This window comes from Mesoplodon bidens, assembly GCF_964165515.1.
Source record: "Mesoplodon bidens genome assembly, chromosome: 9".
In the NCBI taxonomy this organism is placed as follows: Eukaryota; Metazoa; Chordata; class Mammalia; order Artiodactyla; family Ziphiidae; genus Mesoplodon; species Mesoplodon bidens.
The window spans coordinates 73,797,181-73,818,024 of record NC_138166.1 but is presented as its reverse complement, the minus strand read 5'-3'; the positions used below and the strand labels follow the sequence as shown (position 1 = coordinate 73,818,024).

Genomic DNA, 20,844 nt, shown 5'->3' with positions numbered 1-20,844 from the left:
CGAACCCGTGTCCCCTGCATTGGCAGGCAGACTCTCAACCACTGCGCCACCAGGGAAGCCCCACACCTCTCTTTCTTGCTGACTCACAGGGAGGAGGCAGATGACGTCTCGCCTCCTAACGCTGCACTCAGATCCCGGTCCCCTGTTACATCTTAAGAGCTGCCAACCCTTTCTCTTTTGCAATATATATGTCCTCCATTAACGTTATTTTCTCCCTACCTGGTTTGCTGATGTCACCAGTTAACACTTTTCCTGTTTTCAGTTGTTACCCTCAAGGACTGAGACATTAACATTTTTCTAACTCCACATATCATAGTCCTCTTGACTTATTAAAGGCAAATAGAATATTCCATCCACCACCCAGGCCCCTCAGCACACTCTAGACCAAATCACTTAGGTCATTCAGCTTCCAAGACCCTTCTTGTGCACTGAGTAGCAGTGGACCCTGCTGACCATATCCCATTACTTCTTGAAACTTTCTCTTCCTCTGGGTCTCCCACCTCTCTGCTTTTCTCCCTTACTTCATGTATGTAGGTTCCTCTGAATAATTGTATTTGGACTTTCAAAAGCCTATTTCCAGCCTTGTCCTCTGCTATGGACTGAACTGTGACCCCCTTTCCAAATTCATATGTTAAAACTCTAACTCCCATTGTGATGGTATTTGGAGGTGGAGCCTTTGGGAGATACTTAGGTTTAGAGGAGGTCATGAGGATGGGGTGAGTGCCCTTACAAGAACAGACACCAGAGAGCTGACTCTTGCTCTCTCCCTAGCATGAGGCACAGTGAAAAGGTGGCCATGTGTTTTCCTCACCGGAAGCTGACCACCCTGGCACCCTGATTTCCCACTTTTACCCTGTGGAACTGCGAAAAATAAATGTCCATTGTTTAAGCCACCCAGTCTATAATATTTTGTTATGGCAGCCCTAGTTGACTAAAACAACTAAAGAGTTTGTACAAGCTGCAGATCCACATTTCCAACTGCCTGACAGACCCTTCTGCCCGTATGTCTTACTCCCAAGTCAAACTCTGTATGTTCAAGGCTCAATTGGTATTTTTCCTCCTAAACCGGCTTTTGCTCCTCTGTTTCACCTATTTGTAGTTGCACCACTTTGCTCAGCTTTGACTTTCATCAATTTCTTGCTAAATAGTGTTGATTCTACCTCTGAGATGCCTTTCCTTCCAACTCTTTTCTGTTCTTACAATTTCTATATTATTTCAAATTCTACCTCTCACTTTGTCTTCCTGCACCTACTCCTCTCAAAACATCTTACAGAATGAAGAAAGGCTGTAGTGTAATCTGATTCACTTTAATGTTTCCACTTGGCCAGAGAATAAATTCCAGACTCCCTAGTTTGCTTTCCAAGGATCTCTATGACCTACTATGAAAATATTTTTCTCAATTTATTCTCATAAGTTCCCTTTGCGCCTTCTATTTTTGCTGAATCACGGCTGCTTACTGTTTCCTTAGAACTTTACAGATTTGTATACTTTCCTGCCCCTTTGCCTCACCTGGATTGGCATTTTTTATTTCATTGTCCATTCCATCCTCCTTTAAGGCCCACTTCAAGCACCACCTCCTCCACCAGGTGAAAGGGCAGTGTGGTAGATTTGGCTGCCCAGGTGAGTCTGCCCACGGTCTTGCTTACCCTCATAGCTAAGGTGCACGCCTTTAGAAGCTTGTTCTGTGACAGGAGGATGACCATTACAGATAAAGGAGGACACTTTTCTAGCTAGGCCCACGCTGCTAGACGAGCCTCAGTTACAGCTTCTTCTGCCCTTGAGGTATGAGTGGCTGGACTAATCCCAGTCTACTTTGTGTGAGTTAGTGACGGACATGCCTTCCCATTCCTGCTGAGCAAAAGCTCCTGGAGGACAGGGTTCACACCTGGTTCAGCTCTGGGCTTCCCAAGGACTTAACATGCTATTCTTCTGGACAATGTTTCCGAATAAATGAATGAATTTATGAAAACATACTATGGGTACCTGTTAGACAGTCAAGCCCGTTTTTACTTCTGAAGAAAACTGAAATTAGTGGTGCTGAAGGAATCTTTTTTTTTTTTTTTAATTAACTTTCTGGGACTCCCCTGGTGGCACGGTGGTTAAGAATCCCCCTGCCAATGCAGGGGATACATGTTCGAGCCCTGGCCCGGGAAGATACCACATGCCACGGAGCAACTAAGCCCGTGCGCCACAACTACTGAGACCACATGCCACAACTACTGAAGTCCACGTGCCTAGAGCCCATGCTTTGCAACAAGAGAAGCCACCGCAATGAAAGGCCCATGCATCGCACCAAAGAGCGGCCTCTGCTCACCGCAACTAGAGAAAGCCCGCGTGCAACAACAAAGACCGAATGCGGCCAAAAAAATAAATAAATAAATTAATTAATAAAAAATTAAGTTCCCATAAAACTACTAAAAAAGTTAGGTATGAAAGTAAAAGAGGAGGTTGGGGTGATCAATACGTTACCACATCTGACTTGGTGGTAAATTTCTGAGTTTGCAGGCTCTCTAAAGCCATCCACTTCACTGGCAGTTTTGCACCTGTTTTGTTGTGTACGCTATAGTATTCCTTATCATACACGTCTCTGGCAAGGCCAAAATCAGCAACTTTGACAGTGAATTTTTCATCCAGCCTACAGAAAGAACAAAAATTATTACTGGTGGCTGAAATAAAATAATTTACAGTGATGCTGAATCTCTAAAGATTAGAATAAGGGACTTCAGTATTTGAAATCCATAACTTCTGAAGGGAGGGCTTCATCTGGCCTGTATTGACTAACACTAAACTACAATGGAATTCTTGAATAAAAATGCTTGACATTTACATTTTAAATTCAACAGACCAAGGAAAGAGATTATAAATGATGTGACATAAGAAAATCTTTTTTGCTTTCATGTAGCTCTGGAGAAGTAGGAAAATTGGCCACCCTCCCAGCTTTCCTTGGTTGCTAAATCGAGTATGCCAACTGACTACCCAAAGAACTCACTAATTTTCACTTGCCAGCTTATTAGCAAGACTTAGTTTTATGGGGGAGATATGAGAGGGGACTGTTATTTTACCTTTTCATTCTCAGTGGGCTAGGCTAGTATGTACAACTCTTAGGTTTCGCCAGTGAGGTAATAGAGGAAAACGATACATAGTAAAGCATCTAGGAAAACAGCAAGGTTCAACAAAAATCAATTTCTTATATCTGAGGCTATGTACCTTTTGTTTAAGCTGGCTTTTATGTTGTTACATTGACCAAAACCAAGGTAGGAAATTAATAGCACAGTTCTTTCATTCATACATACCATGAGCCGTGAATCAGTGCCATGTAAGGGAAAGCACAAATCAACTACAAACTGTTGACTGTTGTATTATACAGCCCAGGCAGCCAGACACAAATAAAGTTCTTTGTATATTCATTCCCAAATACCATTTTTGGTAGGGTTTCTGCAGGCTGACTTCAAATCCACTCTTGGGAAGTTACAATATGTTGGTATTTGTGTTACCAGCCCTCTCCTTTTCACTGTAAAATGCTGAAGATCAAATTCTCTCTCCCAAACACTAATGCAGTGTGAAACCACAACACTGGGGGCTATGGGTGGGAAGGAAAAAGAAAAGCAAGAGCACACAACAGCTGTTTAAGACCCCCTCTGGAGAATTCCTTTTAAATTCTGTTTGATGAAGCCTGAAAGCCCCGCCTACATCCCCAGTGCTTACATATCGATTTAAAACTGTAACGGAAATAAAGGACTTTTGCATGAGAAGAGAAAACATCCTCTCTAGCCTTGAACAGTGGAAAACAGATTCCTCCTTGTCACTTAATTTGGACTGCAGGCACACAGATTCTTATACTTACATACAGTTTCTTGCAGCCAAGTCTCTGTGGACAAACTTTTTGCTTGCAAGATATTTCATGCCTTTGGCTACTTGAAGACCAAAGCCAATAAGATCTTTTACAGTGGGGTTCTGTAATCAAAGAGAATTGGAAACACATAAACTAAGCATTTACTGTTCTAGCTATGATCTCAGAATTATGAAATGTTTATAAGAATGACCTTGTTTCAAATAATAACTTGTGCCCTGTTGATAACAGCAATAATTTATTAAGTATCTGTTATTTGCAAAGTACCATGCTAGATGTTTTTATAAACTTTGGCTAATCCTTATACACTCATGTCTGTGATATGGGCTCCATTTTCCAGATGGGGAACTGGAGGTGTTTTAAAATGTACGTTTCATTATTATTTAGGTATGGTAAGGCCAGCAGATGGGAACAATTGCCATCGAAAAGGCTGTTACTCACAACTCCCAAGAGGAAGAGGCATGCCATGTCATACAAGGCCACTCAGGGAAGCACCAGGGTTGGTTAAGGAGGCAGAAGGAGCAAGGGGAAAACATAAGAAGAGTCTGTATTGTGGTTTCTGTGGGAAGGAATGGGTGAAGCAGAGGAAGCAGGCTTAGAATTGGCTGGTTTGAATAATTTCAGTTCCGGGGTATAGGGACTGTCCCTAGTAGTCTGGTACCTGGTCTTGAAGTGATAAGGGCAGGTGGATAATGTCCCAGAGTGTGAGAGCACTTTAAAGGAGGTGGCTGGGGTATGGGCTCTGGAGTGGTTGGTTTGGTGATGAAGGGTATGCTCTCTGAAGGTGAGTTGTTTAATATCTCTGGGAATTTGCTAGTCCTGGGAGGGGCAGTCTCTCCAGGGTCAGCATGTCCCCACAAGTCAGAGCATCAGAAATACACGGTTAATACAGGAAGTTCCCAGAAAAATAAATCACTCCAAACCACTCAGATGCTAAGTTGTGGAGTTAGGGTTTTAACCTAAATCTGTTAGACTCGAAAGCCCACACTGTAGTGAAATCAATCACATCAGAAGCCTTCCTACTGGTACTGAAGCACCAGTGGCCTGGACCCACACAAACAACAGGAAATCTCATTCTCCATAAGCTCAACACACAAAATTGGATGGACAGAGTAATGCCTTTAGTACCTATGAGAACTGCATCTGAAATCACATAGATGTCACTGTGGCTGGTAGCCCTGCTGGTGCCTGGCCATCAGGAACAGGATATCTCTTCTTCAGCAGCCACTGTGGAGTTTGTGAACTTAAGAGGCAGACAGTGGGGACTCTGAAAGGAGGGCTACAGCCCTCCTTAATGCATACAGCATGTGGAGAGGCCATTTCCTGTGTTTTAGGCTTCTCTAAGACATATCTGTTAGTGGTTGTAATAAGTATTGACTCCTTGGACTATAAAAGGCCATGGTACTGTATAATAGGAAATCTCTATCATGCTTTAACCCTGGGGGAATAATACCTAGAGAAGGTGGCATATCCAACCAGATGAACTCATCAGGGTAATGGCAAGAGTTAGAGTGGAAAAGTGGGTACGGTAAGGCCAAAGCTTTGTGCTTTGTAAGGTAAATTCATCTTATTTGCAAAAATTCACTGCCAGGGAATATTTTATTCTTTTGACTGAATGCAAAATATTTCTTTAGTATCCTAGAGCTTATTTCCTCCGAGAACCTGACCCCATGTTTATGAAGCTGTTGATCAAGAGTAAAGCTACTCCATAACTCCCAAAGAGGCCTGATCACAGGAGCCAAGAAGCAGCCAGGGGCCATCTGTGACTTCAGTTCTGGAGACTCCTTCTTCCCTCCCTGGTCCTGGTCTGCCCATTGCTTGATCAGCCTTTAGGAGCTAGCATAACTGTCACTTAGAAAACCCTCATTTGCAAGCATCTAAGAACCTCTTTTGTAACCCTGAGCTCATTCATTCAACAAATATCTCCTGAGAGTCTATGTGCCGAACACTATTTTAGGTGTTACTGCTACAGCAGTGAACAAAATACACAAAATTAGCTACCCTCATGTGCTTGAATTCTAATGGGATGTGTGTGTGTGTGTGTGTGTGTGTGTGTGTGTGTATACATATATTATTTATTTATTGCCTAGTAGAGCACTGTTCAATAGAAATATAACACAAGCCACATATGTAATTAAAATTTTTCTAATAGTCACATTAAAAAATTAAAAAGAAACAAGCAAAATTAATTTTCACAATATGTTTTTCAACCCAGCACATCCAAAATATCATTTCAACATGTAATCAGTATACACAATTATTGATGAGATATTTTACTTTCTTTTTTTATACTAAATATTCAAAATCTGGGATGTATTCTATACTTACAGCACATCTCAGTTTGGACTAGCCACAATCACGTGTGGCTTGTGGCCACAGTATTGGATAACTCAGGCCTAGTGTATGATATGAGGGTAAGTGTGATGAAGAAAAACAAAGCAGGGGAGAGGAGCAAGAAAGAAGGCATGAGGGTGTGGTGGTCATCTGCAACTTCAGACAGGTCAGGGAAGCTTCATTTTGAAGATGACATTACGACAAAAAGCTGAAGTTGATGAGTGAGATATGTGGATATTTTGGGGAAGAGTAGTCCAGGCAGAGAGAATAGCAAGTGCAAAGGTCCTGAGGTAGAAGAGTGGAAGAGACCCATTTATAGAAGAGACCCATTTATAATTAATTTTCAATGTATTTCTTCCTTCTAAGGTTAAAACTCCTTGAAAGCTGAGGCTCATTCTGGCTCTACGTCTCCTGTGTGGTGCTTTTTCTGGCATATAGTAGGTACTCAAAGATGAGTACCTATCCAGCAGATGGTACAGCAAGGATGTTGCAGTGCAGGTAAGAATCACTGCCTCTAGAAGACCCTTCTAAGTATCACTATCTTCCTACTAGGATAGAGGATTTTGAGGAACCAGCGAACTGAATTGGCCTCTGTCCATTTGAATGGTGCGAACATTTCATATGTGCTTCTTTGGCTAAAAGCTTTTAAAAAGGTTCAAAACAGGCACATTTGGAAGGCTCGCTGGCTTACAACTAGTTCATGAGTTAGTAAGTTTGGTAATATACTTACGTGAGTCTCATTTCTAATGAAATTTCGAAGATCCCCATGTTTCATGTATGGTAGGACCACCAGTGGAGACCCCTCACTTCGAAGGCAGATTCCCAAGAGTGAGAGAACATTGGGATGACTAAAATCTTTCATGATGATTCCCTCGGTCAGAAATTGGGAAACTTCTCCTATGTCAGTGATTCCTGAGAAAGCCAGCAGTGGAGACATTAACTTCATTACAGGGACAACGATTACTTTGTCAAGTTCAGAGAGGGAGAGCAACTGAATGTAAAACCGTTGGGCTACATCTTGCCCTGATGCCTTATCATCAGAGTGTTTCTTTACAATACTTCTGAGTGAATGATGTCACCTGTGCTACACTTTTTTTTTTTTAATTTTATTTTTGGCTGCGTTGGGTTGGGTCTTCATTGATGCGCGCGGGCTTACTCTAGTTTTGGCGAGGAGGGGCTGCTCTTCATTGCGGTGTGCAGCCTTCTCATTGCGATGACTTCGCTTGTTGCGGAGCATGGGCTCTAGGTGTGCGGGCTTCAGTAGTTGTGGCATGTGGGCTCAGTAGTTGTGGCGCACGGGCTTAGTTGCTCCACGGCATGTGGGATCTTTCCGGACCAGGGCTCGAACCTGTGTCCCCTGCGTTGGCAGGTGGATTCTTAACCACTGCACCACCAGGGAAGTCCCTGTGCTACACCTTTAAGTCACCACCTGCACCCGTTTTTGTAAGAGTCTAGCAATCTGTTTGTCTCATGCAGAACCATCGTTTGTCTCTTACAGAAAAAGGTGAGGGAAGCAGGCTAGTCCATTTCTGTAGTGATTGTCTAGGGCAGGGGTTGGCAAATTTTTCTGTAAAGGGCCAGATAGTAAATATTTTTGGCTTTGTAAGCCTTATGGTCTCTGTTGCAAATACTCAACTCTTGCCACTGCAGCGCAAAAGCAGCCACAGACAATAGTGGCTGAGTCTCAATAAACTTTATTTATGAAAACAGGCGGCAGGCCATAGTTTTCCAATCCCTGGAGTAGGAGGATTTGAAGACCAAACGTTGTCTATGGTATCTAAGTAGACTATTTTGTTATAATAGTTTCTAATCATTTCCAGATAGAGATCCCAAGGGCCTGACAATAGTCAGCACTAATAAAGAGTTAACAACCTTTAATTTATTAATCTGATTAGTATCAGTGTCAGTGATGATATTCTTCTACAAATGCAATGCATTCCAAGACCTGGAAGTCCATTTGGACCAAACAGAGATCAGCACACACCAGGGACAGAGAAAGATTTGTTGGCATTAGGACTGTTCTGAGTACAACTGGCAGGGGTACTCTTTAGTGAGGCAAACTTATTGACAATTATACTTAATCCATCACAGCTTGTAGTTAGATTTCATATAAACTGTCCCTTTAATCACCTTGTGGTTAGACTTTCAAAAAAATGAACCATACAGAACACTGCTCAGTGTGGAGATTTATGTTTAAAAAAGCTGAAATATTTCTGGCAATAATGTATCTTGTAAGAAAACCTTTCACGTGTGCATTGAAAGCTTATTAATTCCAATATAAATCTGTAATATATCTTGTTAACATTTTTTTCAGGCTGCCTCAAACTATGAGCAGAAATTTAGAAATGGGGGTAGAAAAGGCAAGCACACTGACTTGACATGTGAGACCTGTCAGCAAAGGTGGAGCCAGGAAAGCTCTAGTATGAGGAGTACAATGGGTTGTACAAGATAGTAATTTATGCCATAATTATGGCTCTGGGTCATTAATAAAGTCTTAGTTTATGTTTGGAAGCATTCTGTGTTTCTTTTCTCTTTTTTTTAAGCAAAGTTTAATAACATGCATACACAGGAGAGGCCCAGGAAAACTGAGTAACTCCAGCATTCCCTGCTTCTTAAAAAGAGTATGCATTCCATTTTAAAAAGATTTTCTCAATAGCAGATAATATTAAAAAATATATGTCTAGCACTAAAAGAGGGTAAGTATCACTTGTTAAGGAAGTTCATTTATGTGGAATACCTCATTCACCAAAAATGTGGATAAACGAGATATTACCACATTTATAATTTTTCAATTTTCTGCTGGCATATCTTTTTCCTGTTTTCCTATTTCATTTTTTATCTTTTTTATGGAAGTCATGGTTAAAAAATAATTATAGTAATGTCTCTGGGTAAAATGAGTCATTATTACTGTATGTGCCAACATGCTTCCCATAGTTTCCATAAATATCACTTGCAAAACAAATATTATAAGCCAAACATATTTAAATGATACTTAGGCTCATCCAAGAACCTCATTTCTCCTTCATTCTTACTTATGAGGGCTCTGAGGGATAATTTCTGAGGAAATATTTCAATAAGAATTAAAAAAAAAATTTATTTATATATATATATATTTTAAAATTTTTGGCTGCGTTGGGTCTTCGTTGCTGCGTGCGGGCTTTCTCTAGTTGTGGCCAGTGGGGACTGCTCTTCATTGTGGTGCGCGGGCTTCTCATTGCGGTGGCTTCTCTTGTTGCGGAGCACGGGCTTGAGGTGCGTGGCCTTCAGTAGTTGTGGCTGCAGGCTCTAGAGCGCAGTCTCAGTAGTTGTGGCACACGGGCTTAGTTGCTCTGTGGCATGTGGGATCTTCCCGGACCAGGGCTTGAACCCGTGTCCCCTGCATTGGCAGGCAGATTCTTAACTACTGCGCCACCAGGGAAGTCCCATCAATAAGAATTCAGATCAAACGAATTTTCAGGATTAGATCCATAATTCCAGCAGTTGCTGATTTTTCCACAAGGGAAAGTGTAAATCAACATTTTATTATGAATGATTTATTAGTTTGCAAACCACAAAAGTGTACTCCACTGTTAAATAAAATATAACTTACTATTCAAGGATTTCACAGCACAGTGAATTTTCTTATCATCGGTGTCCAACAAAGTCCCATGATATACACACCCGAAATGTCCTACATGAAAGAGGGAACTTGGTTAGTGCCACATTACTTTTAATTGTGCAATATTATTTATTAAGCTCTTCATGATCTTCATTTCTTTTTTTTTCTTACATGGAAAAAAGTGCATTGTTTCTTATGCTTTTGATTAACAATACCACTAGTTTTGTGTGTTTGTGAAATATGTATATGTAATATATTTCGCCCAAAGATAGAAGCAATATGATTATTTAATACATGGTAAATATTTAGGTGATGTAACTGTTATTAAAGGTTAACATAATAAAATATTCAACCACAGTGGAACCACTGAAAACAGGAGTAACATCTGCCTCGTAAAAGAAACATTATTTTTAAGGATCAAATAACATCTTTTAAATATGAAAATGAAGTTTTACCCACATAAAGAAATACAATAAAATAAGCTCCCTATATTCCAATAAACTGAAATGAAATAAAAATGTCACCATTAGAAATAAGATTAGTATTATAGAATAAGGATTTCCCCCTTTAGTCACCGGTTTGTATGTAATCCAGGTTGGCAGAAACTGAAAGGCAATCGCCCAAATGAAGCAAATTCACTCTGAGTCATTTCATCTAGTTCTCTGGTTTCAGCCACATCACTTTCCCAATGGTAGCCTTTCATCCAGTGGCAGTAATTTTCCCCAGAGGTGCCAAATGTCTGATAGCTGTGTAAGTCATTAATTAAGTTGTCCAGCTGGCCAAGACCCCCTGAGTGCCTAGCATGTGAGTGTTGGGCATTAGTCTACTCTCTTGTAATGCAAAGATGACTAAATAAATGCTCTTGAGGGCTCAGTTCTACTGGGGAAAGCATATAAATAAATAATAGTTAATATTTATAGAATCATTCATGATTATTACTCTATAAGAGAGATAATTGCCATTTTTAGCACCTTTCATAAAATACTAATTTTACAATATGTAGAATTAGAACATAATTAGTGAAGCCACACACTCTAAAACTGGTACAATTACTAGGATTTATAGGCTGGTAGAAGAACTATATATTACTCTGATGTGAAACACGTTTGTTAACAGTGAAGCTGCTGTTTGAGAAGGGGAGCATGCTAAGGATTAAAATCTGGAGTATGTGATAGAGGAATGTGTTGATGCTTTCACAGGAAAATGGGAAGGCCTCGTGAACACAAAAGGCAAATTGTCCCATCAGCTTCTTCTGCATCATGCTGGCTGATGTCTCTGCTACCTCTTGCAGCGCATAGTGAATAAAGAGGGATCAGAGGCCATTCAGTATTAAAGGTAAAAGCTTTTTAGAAAACAAGGGAAGAGTGGAGTTCATTTCCTGGCTTCCAGTTGGTTTCTTTTCCTGCTCAATATTTCCTCAAATATTGTATACGCTAGCTGTTATTGCTGCTCTGGCTGGCTTATTACAAATATTCATTCCTCTTTGTATAAAGAAATTGGAGTGCATTGTAGAGATGATGTATGTTGCTTCAGATCAAGGGAAGGCTATAAATTCCCTGTCTTCTGATGCTGTCCAGCAGTATACAAACTGCTATAAACCAGGACTTCATAGAGTTAGTCACTATTCTCAGGGTAGAGAAACACTGGAAGGAGATAGGAGTAAAAATATTGGAACTTAACAGAATGATTTTTAGAAGGAAGTAAAAGGCACGTTTCAAGAAATTATAGTTGTCATTATGAAAAAGGTGAGGAAGGAATGTGATTTATTTCTATTACATTTGGGAGATTATCAAGTTGTCTCCATGCACAGGGGCAAATCCCCATGGATGTGATTTGCAGGGCTGTATGTCTGCAGAACAGAAATCAAGTGCACTTGTTATCACTGCTCTGTCAGTTGCTTTCACCATTGTCTAATTCCTAATCTGCAAAGGCAGAAGATAAAATGCTTACTGGAAAATCGTGTTTAACAAAAAGCTGAGTGGAAATACTTACCTCTTCCTATGACTTCATTGAAATGCACAATCAGGCTGCTTGGCCCAATCACTACGTGCTGAACTGCCTGGACCAGCTCTGGATTTAGAGCACTGAGGTCAATGTGGACAGTATTTTGCAGTAATGGACTGGATATATCAGAGTCCCCACTAGTTAGGATGGGGGATAGGTCTGTCAGAGGATACTGCACTTGTCTGCATGACCCATTCTGAGATGAGTTAGGAAACTGGTCTGCAAGATAAAGCAAAATTATTAGAAACAATAGTGAAACCTCACTTAGTGGGGACTGCAACAGGGGCAGCAAATTGAATTAATAACAAAACCAAAATTTAAATTTAAAGAAATGATGGTTGTATCATTGAACGAGGCTAGGAAAAACCCTTACAAAGGAATTGGTTTAATAAAATGATAAATTGGGAAAAGATACAGGTATGTGTGTGTGTGTTTAAAAAAATTTATTGATTCTCTTGTAAGAATATTAAGCAGTAACTTTGAAAGCTTGTTCTCCCTCTTCATTTCCTTAGACATTTCTCTTTTTATGTATAGCAAAAAGTCAAGCTTGAGATTTGTTTTTTAATATACTATATTCTTAAGAATGCAAAGCAGCAAAAATAGTCAAGCAACTGCCTGGCTCCCACAAAAATCCAACTCATCTATAAGAAAATGAAAAAAGATGCCTTTTGAGAGACTAGTGTTTATTAATGGAATGAATTAGTATTGCTCAAAACCTATGTGGATTCCTGGTCAATGAAAAATATGTAAAGTGAAATATATATCTATATCTCTCTATATAAATATACACACATACACACAAACGACTAGAAATATGCAATGGCTAAAATTTCAGAACTGAAAGTTTTTCACATTCGTGGTAAGTTCTCCATACTGTGGTGATGGCAGCAGATCTAGTGCTATCACTCTTTAGAGAGAGCAGATTAGAATTGGGTTAGTGTGCCATTCTCATTGCTTAGTTGAGGACACTTGGAAAGGGATCAGATCAGCATTCCTTGTAAGTTGATCTTTATAACCAAAACAGTAAGAGCCTCAAGCAAGGTTCCCTTCTTCTAGGTGAAACTTTTCCATTTCAGGGGTAGGGAATTATGGGGCTGAGAATACATTTCTTAATGCCAGATAAGGCAAAAAAGCCACCAGTTGCTTCGCCCTTTCCAACGGGAATGCATACATGTCAAGGAGAGGGCATTATACTGGCAGCAACTGACTTGAAGACAAACTAGGCTGGGTACTGAAATGTATTAGTATATAACACAGGGAGAGGGGAGGGGCTTATGAGGGGGTCCCCATTAGTACCAAAAGAAAATATTGTTTGTTTGCAAAGGAGCAGGAAAATCAGAACTTAAGAGAGGGTCATTAAAAAGAAAGTTGATGGTACCCTAACTATTCCTAAGCCCACTTAAACATGTTTAGTATCTGCCACATTGGAAGTTTGGTTAATACATCAATTTGGCCAGAGCAGTAAATTTCAACAGTGGTTCCAGAAAAGCTTTGGGACCACCTGTAGTTATAGTAATCACTAGCTGGAAATGAGACAGATGCAACCTTAAAAGAAGGACGTAGAACATCAGGGGAGTGCTTGAGATGTTGGATGGGTGAGGGAAGGAAGGAGCCTAGCTGGGTGTCTGTTCCTTTAATTCCAGAGTCAGGGTTTCCAAACCTTTCCTAGGGGATGGAAATGCGGATGAACCTCTCTAAACTCAGGTCCTTTGCCTTCACTTCTCAAACCTTTGCACCTAGAGATCAGGGTTCTAAATTTTCAGAGGTGCAGAGATTAAGGGAAATCCTTGATGAGGCACAGGAAAAAATCCTCTGGCATAGAAATTGTACTGACCTTTGGGCTAAGTTCAAACACGCACACAAACCAATTTAAACCATCAGTGTCTGATTCTGGTCTGACACACAGAGAATTCTAGGTCTGCATGAAAGACTGATAAGGATGCTGTCCCCACCGCACACAGAGAGAAGCTCTGTAGGTGCCTCTTTATTAGGTGCTGGCTGTGCATTTCCTCATTCTTCTCTCTGGATAACTTTCTTTTGCCTATTTTATTTTTCCATGTCTCCAAGGAGTAGGTTCAATGTAGGAAAGAGGATGAAACTCAAGTTTCTTAGCAATGATGATAGAGTCTGGTGAGTAATGAGGCTGGAGGAAGATTAAATATGCTTCTTTACAAAAATTACTTGTGAATTTTAAAGATCTCAAATTAGAGCCATTAAATATGAATATAAAATAATAAACAGATCTAAATTTCAAAACTATAAACTGGATTTGATTTGTCCATGTTGTTAAGGGCTTGGATTCTTAAAGGTAAAGGGAGTCATGTGGGAAAAGACAATGTCTATAACAGTGTCTGTAACAGTGTCTATAGAACATCTCTATAGAACTAACATCAACTTGAAAAAGTAAGAGGCAGTAAGTGTTGAAAAAGTTAAAATGTTAAGTGCCTCATTGCTCTTGTACTTGTTTTGATGAGCAACTTCTAAGTTTTGCAGTATCCTCAACTGTCTGTGACTCATTTTATTTATCCACTGGTAAATATTCAACCAGGGAAATGCTTGTACTTGACTCACATCCTGTAACTTCTAAAGATAATGGAGCAGATACAATACAGACATTTTGCTTTCACCAGGAGATTTTAAATAAAACAATGCGAAATGCCCTGGCTAATCTGACAATTATTAGGTCTAATGTTCTGCAAAACAGATGATGTTAACCCTCCCTTTTAAATAGCATAATTGAAGGTTTTTATTGGATAAGACTAAAAATATATTCAAGTCCTGGGATGCTGTGGGTAAAAGGCTGAGTACTAACAGTTCATTGAGAATCCTTCAAAGGAGGGCTAAAAGTATAATTTAAATGTTTGAGGATCAACAGGTAAAAAAATGTAGCTGTACCAACTTCTATTTCAATAAATATGTTTCCTATCTTAACTCTTCCTGGGTTGTTAAAGAGAGCTTCACAATTTCTTAGCATTGCACTCAGATGATAAACACCTTATCTTTGCTCAAATGATTTTAAAATGAACCTTTTTGTGAGAACAGAGCTTAAAGACTCTAAAAATCTCATATAATATGTAAATGAGTTCACTTTAAAATAAGAGCCGTGTAACTCTGTGTCAAATTAAATACTTCTTTGGCCAAAGAAGAGGTGAATACTTCTTTTATATTTTTATAAAAATATAAAGGCAAAACCAAAAATAAACAACAATGCCACAACCCACTGAGGTATATGTATAGGTATTTCTCAGAACAATAAACTAAAGTATACCTTCTGGAAAAGTAGCTCGGTAGTCTACAGATTCATTTGAAACCATTTCTGTAGTTGGGCTTACACTTCGGGCACTTACAAGCCTATCCAAATGAGGAGTGTGTACTCTTGCATCATAGCGAACTAATTCACTGCCCAGATCTTAAAACAGAAAGAGAGAAAGAGCTTGTTAAAGACTTGGCTATCATGGGCCCCAGTAGACTTTGACCCAGTGACCAGAACTCATGGGTTTTACAGATTGCATAAGACCGCACACATGAATCTATGACAATTTTAAACTGTAATGACTGTATTCTTAAGGCAACTCCTTTAAAACAAATAATAACCAAAAAATGCACCTTTAATTTGCTTTCTCTTTTTCAGCCACAGGAAAAGCCCAAGTAATAATAAGATTATTATTGATATTGAGAGAACACCAACAATCAGTCCTGTGAAATTCTGATCTGGTTGAACTATCACTTTTCCAAGGACGGTTGAAGAAATTGCTTGCTTCCACTAAAAATGACAAATAAAAGTCAGAATTTAGCCATGATAGATACAAAATACACTACACAGTTGAATCACAGTCTCCCTGGGCTCAAAATACTACCTGGTTATTACTGTTCTAGAAGTAGCATAATTGCCTTCAGAGTATTAAGACATTCCTCAATTCTGGTTCAGTGTTCAAATAATTAGGGGCTACTAATCACTTAAGTACTTACATTATGCATAGCTGTTTGTACTTATAACTAGGTATTAGGGGGTAAAAAGATAAAAATCAGCCCCTGACCTTGAGGAACTGAAGTATGAAAGGGAGACAAACACAAAAATAAATGATTATAGTACACTATGATATGTACTGTAGAAGTATGAACATATAGTAAGAAAAAGAGACAACAGGACATTAATTCTGTCCTGGAGGGTAGGGTAGAGGGCACGGGAGACGCCCCATAAGTAGTAATCATATTATTATTATGATGGGATAATAAAGTCTCAGAATATTTTTATTTCAGTTTTGATACATAGAAGAAGTCTTTGACGTTCCTACCAGCTCTAACGTGGTATGATTTTTAGGATTTCTGGTCCTTTTAATTCCAAACTCTGATCTCATGATTCAGCCTTCTTTTTTTTTTTTTAATTAATTAATTAATTAATTTTAGTTTTTTTGGGCTGTGTTGGGTCTTTGTTTCTGTACGAGGGCTTTCTCTAGTTGCGGCGAGCGGGGGCCACTCTTCATCGCGGTGCGCAGGCCTCTCACTGTTGCGGCCTCTCTTGTTGTGGAGCACAGGCTCCAGACGCGCTGGCTCAGTAGCTGTGGCTCACAGGCCCAGTTGCTCCGCAGCATGTGGGATCTTCCCAGACCAGGGCTCGAACCCCTGTCCCCTGCATTGGCAGGCAGATTCTCAACCACTGCACCACCAGGGAAGCCCCAGCCTTCTTCGATTTTAAAATTTTTTCATACATTCCCATTTCATAACTCTTTGGAAAACTTCAGGAACCCTTTAAAAATCACACATTCTTGGATAAACAAAATGTGGTATATCTATACAGTGGAATATTATTCAGCCTTATGTGGTGTATCTATACAGTGGAATATTATTCAGCCTTAAAAAGGAATGAAGTTCTGACACGTGCTACAACATGGATCAACCTTGAAAACTTGCTAAGTAGAATAAGCCAGACACAAAAGGACAAATATTATATGATTTCACTTATACGAAATGTCTAGAGTAGGCAAATTCATAAAGACAGAAAGTAGATTAGAGGTTACCAGGGGCTGGGGAAGAGGAGGGATTGTGACAGTACTGCTGAATGGTTCCAGAGATTCTGTTTAGGGTGATGAAAAAGTTTTGGAATTCGATAGTGGTGACGGTTGCACAACACTGTGAATGTAATTAATGCCACTGAATTGTACACTAAAAAATGATTAAAATGGCAAATTTTATATGTATTTTACCATAATTAAAAAAATTAATAATGTAATATACCTAAAACCATTGAACTGTATACTTTGAATGTATAAACTGTATGGTATGTGAATTAATCTCAATAAAGCTGTTAAAAAAAAAGAATGAAAAAAAAATCACTCACTTTGGTTTCCAGTTATCTGATTTAGCTGTTTACATGAAAGAAGTTACTGTAAAATAGTTTAATTCTTATTTTACTTCATCCAGTGCATACATATTCTTTTACTTATGGGTCTCTGCATTTGAGATCACAGTAGCAGGCAGTAGTTTGTTGGCTCTGGCTACTGGAGTGGTGAGAGGTGGGGAAAGGGCCGTATTGAATGTGTCCTTATCTCTCCTGAGAATTACAGAAAATTTCGGCAAGAACGTGGCATGATGGAGAGGAGCGTGGCCAGCAAGGACTTTTGAGATCTACCCTTTGAAGCTTGGGAAGGAGACAGTGCAATAAAAACCTCACTATTTCTAAAATAACAACTAAGAAGCAAGGCTGAGCTGATGAGCTAAAACCAACAGACAAATGAGCTTTAATGACTTATTTCAAGCCTGCAAGTGACATAATTACGCTGGCATCTTTATTTACACCATGAGAGGAAAGCAGGAATCCCACCTCTATATTTAGTTCACTGTTCAATTTCAGCAGGTCATTGGGGACCGTACATAAAATGGCTTCAGAATGTGACTGTATATTCTCACAGCTCTTATTTCCAACTTTTAACACTTCACCTTTAACTGCTTCAGGGTCAATATCGTTTCCCTGGAAGAGAAAAAGAAAAAGGAGCTTGTTAACACTTCACAGTTTTGCAGGAATGCAAACAATTGTGAAGGAGTATAAATATACTGCAAACACAGGCCATGTTGTTTACCAAAGCACATGATTTTCTGACACTCATTTTTTTTTTTTTTTTTTTTTTTTTTTTGCGGTATGCGGGCCTCTCACTGTTGTGGCCTCTCCCGTTGCGGAGCACAGGCTCCGGATGTGCAGGCTTAGTGGCCGTGGCCCACGGGCCTAGCCGCTCCGCGGCATGTGGGATCTTCCCGGACCGGGGCATGAACCTGCGTCCCCTGCATCGGCAGGTGGACTCTCAGCCACTGCGCCACCAGGGAAGCCCATGATTAGATTATTTTGAACAATTATATAGTTACATGAGGGCTTTAAAAACATTGTTCAATTTGACGTATTTAGTTAATTGAAGTCACCATTAGGTATTTAAAATATCACTGTTTTGTTGGAAGAAACCAATAATTAGCCTTGGTAAAGAAGTGGTACAATTTCTCATATGAAGACTTAATGAGTATGGCTATTTATTTATTACTTTAAAATTTTATTCATTTTATTTTTATTATTTATTATTTGGCGTTGGGTCTTCGTTGCTGCACGTGGGCTTTCTCAAGTTGCGGCGAGTGGGGCTACTCTTTGTTGCGGTGGGCGGGCTTCTCACTGCGGTGGCTTCTCTTGTTGCAGAGCATGGGCTCTAGGTGAACAGTCTTCAGTAGTTGTGGCTCACGGGTTCTAGAGCGCATGCTCCGTACTTGTGGCGCACGGGCTTAGTTGCTCCACGGCATGTGGGATCTTCCCGGACCAGGGCTTGAACCTGCGTCCCCTGCATTGGCAGGCGGATTCTTAGCCACTGCACCACCAGGGAAGTCCGAGTATGGTTATTTATTAAAAAGTCATTATTTTGAGGAGAGAGAAATATCAAAACATATTAGCATTTTTCTTAGGGACAAAGAGCAGCCAGTAACAACTACAGTACTGCTATTTTGTTTCCCACTTTGTTTTACATGACCTTTAATACTTGGCAAACTAGTTTTACATACATTGTCTCATATGGATCTCGATAGATTGCTAGGTCAAATATTATTCTCGGAAAAGAAGCTGGAAGAAAATATTTCTTTCTAACATGAATTTGGAGTTAAAAAAATGGATATAGACAAACTCTATCCTTACGATATTTCTAGAGGCAGTATGTGTACTCCATTGAACCAGGTCAGCCCCACAGGGCAAGTCAATGTAGAAGCACATAAATCTAATAAGTCACCTTGGGGCTTCAAATGACAACTTGTTGGTTAGGACTGAGGAGGGCTAAGACATTGGCTCACATACTGGAGGAAATTCAGGGAATGACAAAGGAAAGAGATTAAAGAGCTGGAGGGCTTGATTTATGAGGGAATGACTAAAATGTGTCTTGCTTGCTTAGATAATGATGAAGGCTGGGGGAAGGGATGAACATACTGCATTTACATTTCCAATACTCCTTCTTTTAGGCTCAGGGCTGCCTAGGATATTGCCTAAAAGCTTCTCTAAAACAAAAACAGGTCACAAAGCTGAACAACGAGACCACTTTTCATTTGTGCCTACTAAGAAATGCATAATAATTAGTGACTTACATAATAAATTAATATCAGCTTTATATGTATAGTGATTATTTTATTTTTTAAAATTTTTATTTATTTATTTATTTTTGGCTGCGTCGGGTCTTCGTTGCTGCGCGAGGGCTTTCTCTAGTTGCAGCGAGCGGGGGCTACTCTTAGTTGCGGTGTGCGTGCTTCTCATTGCGGTGGCTCCTCTTGTGGCGCACGGGCTTTGTTGCTCCGTGGCATGTGGGATCTTCCCGGTCCAGGGCTTGAACCCGTGTCCCCTGACTTGGCAGGCGGATTCTTAACCACTGTGCCACCAGGGAAGCCCTGTATAGTGATTATTTTAAAAATTTACAATCCAAGATATCAAAAACTGATACTGGAAGCCCACTACTATATAACAGAGGGGACCGAATCAGGAAAAAAAAAAAAAGGTATAGGCTGGTTTTTGTCATTTAAAATAAACATAGTTTTATTGAGCTGTGGAAAAAAATGTTTATGTTTAGAAATTTTATTATTTACTTTTTACTATTTAATATTAGCTATTATTAAATAGTAGAACATATTTACAAAATTGGATTAGTTCTTCAGTCATTAAAACAGTAATACATAGGTTTTTAAATAAAGCAAAATAAAAGGAGCTTTCTGGTCTTTAATCCCCTACACCCATAGAGCAATTTAGAGTTATAATTATCTCATTTTATCCTGCAAAGACACTTCCCTGAGGTAGGTATTATGGTCATTCCTGCTTTACACATTGAGAACTAAGGTTCAAGAAGGGACTTGGTCATGAAGCAAATCAATTCCATTTAATGCAAATCTACTTACCATCTACTACTGTGTGTTAGACAAAACTCTGGAATATAAAGATGAGTAAGAGTTTCTTCCTCTCACTGTAATGTTTAAATGAATATATTTCTAAAGTGAAAAACTGTTACTCCTCTGTCATATCAGGATGTACCTTGTCTGTTTCCTCTGAACTCTGGCCAGGTATGACATGTTTCTATCTAGGACTCAGGCCTGGGAACCCATGTCTGAGCTGGTTACAGAGCAGAGCAGATAGGAGTGGAAGTGGGTAGGATTTGAAAAATAGCATTATAACAGGTGGGGTCTTGCAAGTTTTCATGCCTCCAGGGGGCCACAATGTTGAGTCTGGGAAAGTCAGTTAAGGCCATGGAGGGAATGGTAGCAGGACTCAGCCAGGCCACGGTCCAGGGAGGCTGGCAATAGAAAGTCAGTGAGGTAGGGTGGTGGTGGAGGGACATTTACACTTTATCCAGAGGATATAAGCCCCCTCAGCTTGGGAACTAGGCCAAAGAACCAACACAGAAAGCTTCAAAACTAAGTCCACAGGACATTAACAGGCATTTGGGGAAAAAAGTTCCCAGGTCTTTTGAGAAAAGCTGGATGAACCAAAATTAAACTGGTTTCTTCATTAGCTACTTGGGGTACTGGGATACCACAGGTGCTGTCTATGTGCCCTGGA

General features: G+C 39.8%; 1 protein-coding gene across 2 annotated transcripts in view; it reads right to left on the bottom strand.

Annotated features, from left to right (window-relative positions):
• Positions 1–20,844, bottom strand: part of MET (MET proto-oncogene, receptor tyrosine kinase) — a 129,051-nt gene that overhangs the window by 9,254 nt on the left and 98,953 nt on the right. For both annotated transcript variants that reach the window (XM_081244452.1, XM_081244453.1), the window contains 8 exons: positions 17,608–17,754; positions 15,393–15,549; positions 15,055–15,195; positions 11,775–12,005; positions 9,774–9,854; positions 6,915–7,096; positions 3,845–3,954; positions 2,470–2,635 (listed from right to left, as the gene is read on the bottom strand). In XM_081244452.1, the coding sequence (XP_081100578.1) occupies positions 2,470–2,635; positions 3,845–3,954; positions 6,915–7,096; positions 9,774–9,854; positions 11,775–12,005; positions 15,055–15,195; positions 15,393–15,549; positions 17,608–17,754 (1,215 nt within the window). The remainder of the gene's footprint in view (positions 1–2,469; positions 2,636–3,844; positions 3,955–6,914; positions 7,097–9,773; positions 9,855–11,774; positions 12,006–15,054; positions 15,196–15,392; positions 15,550–17,607; positions 17,755–20,844) is intronic.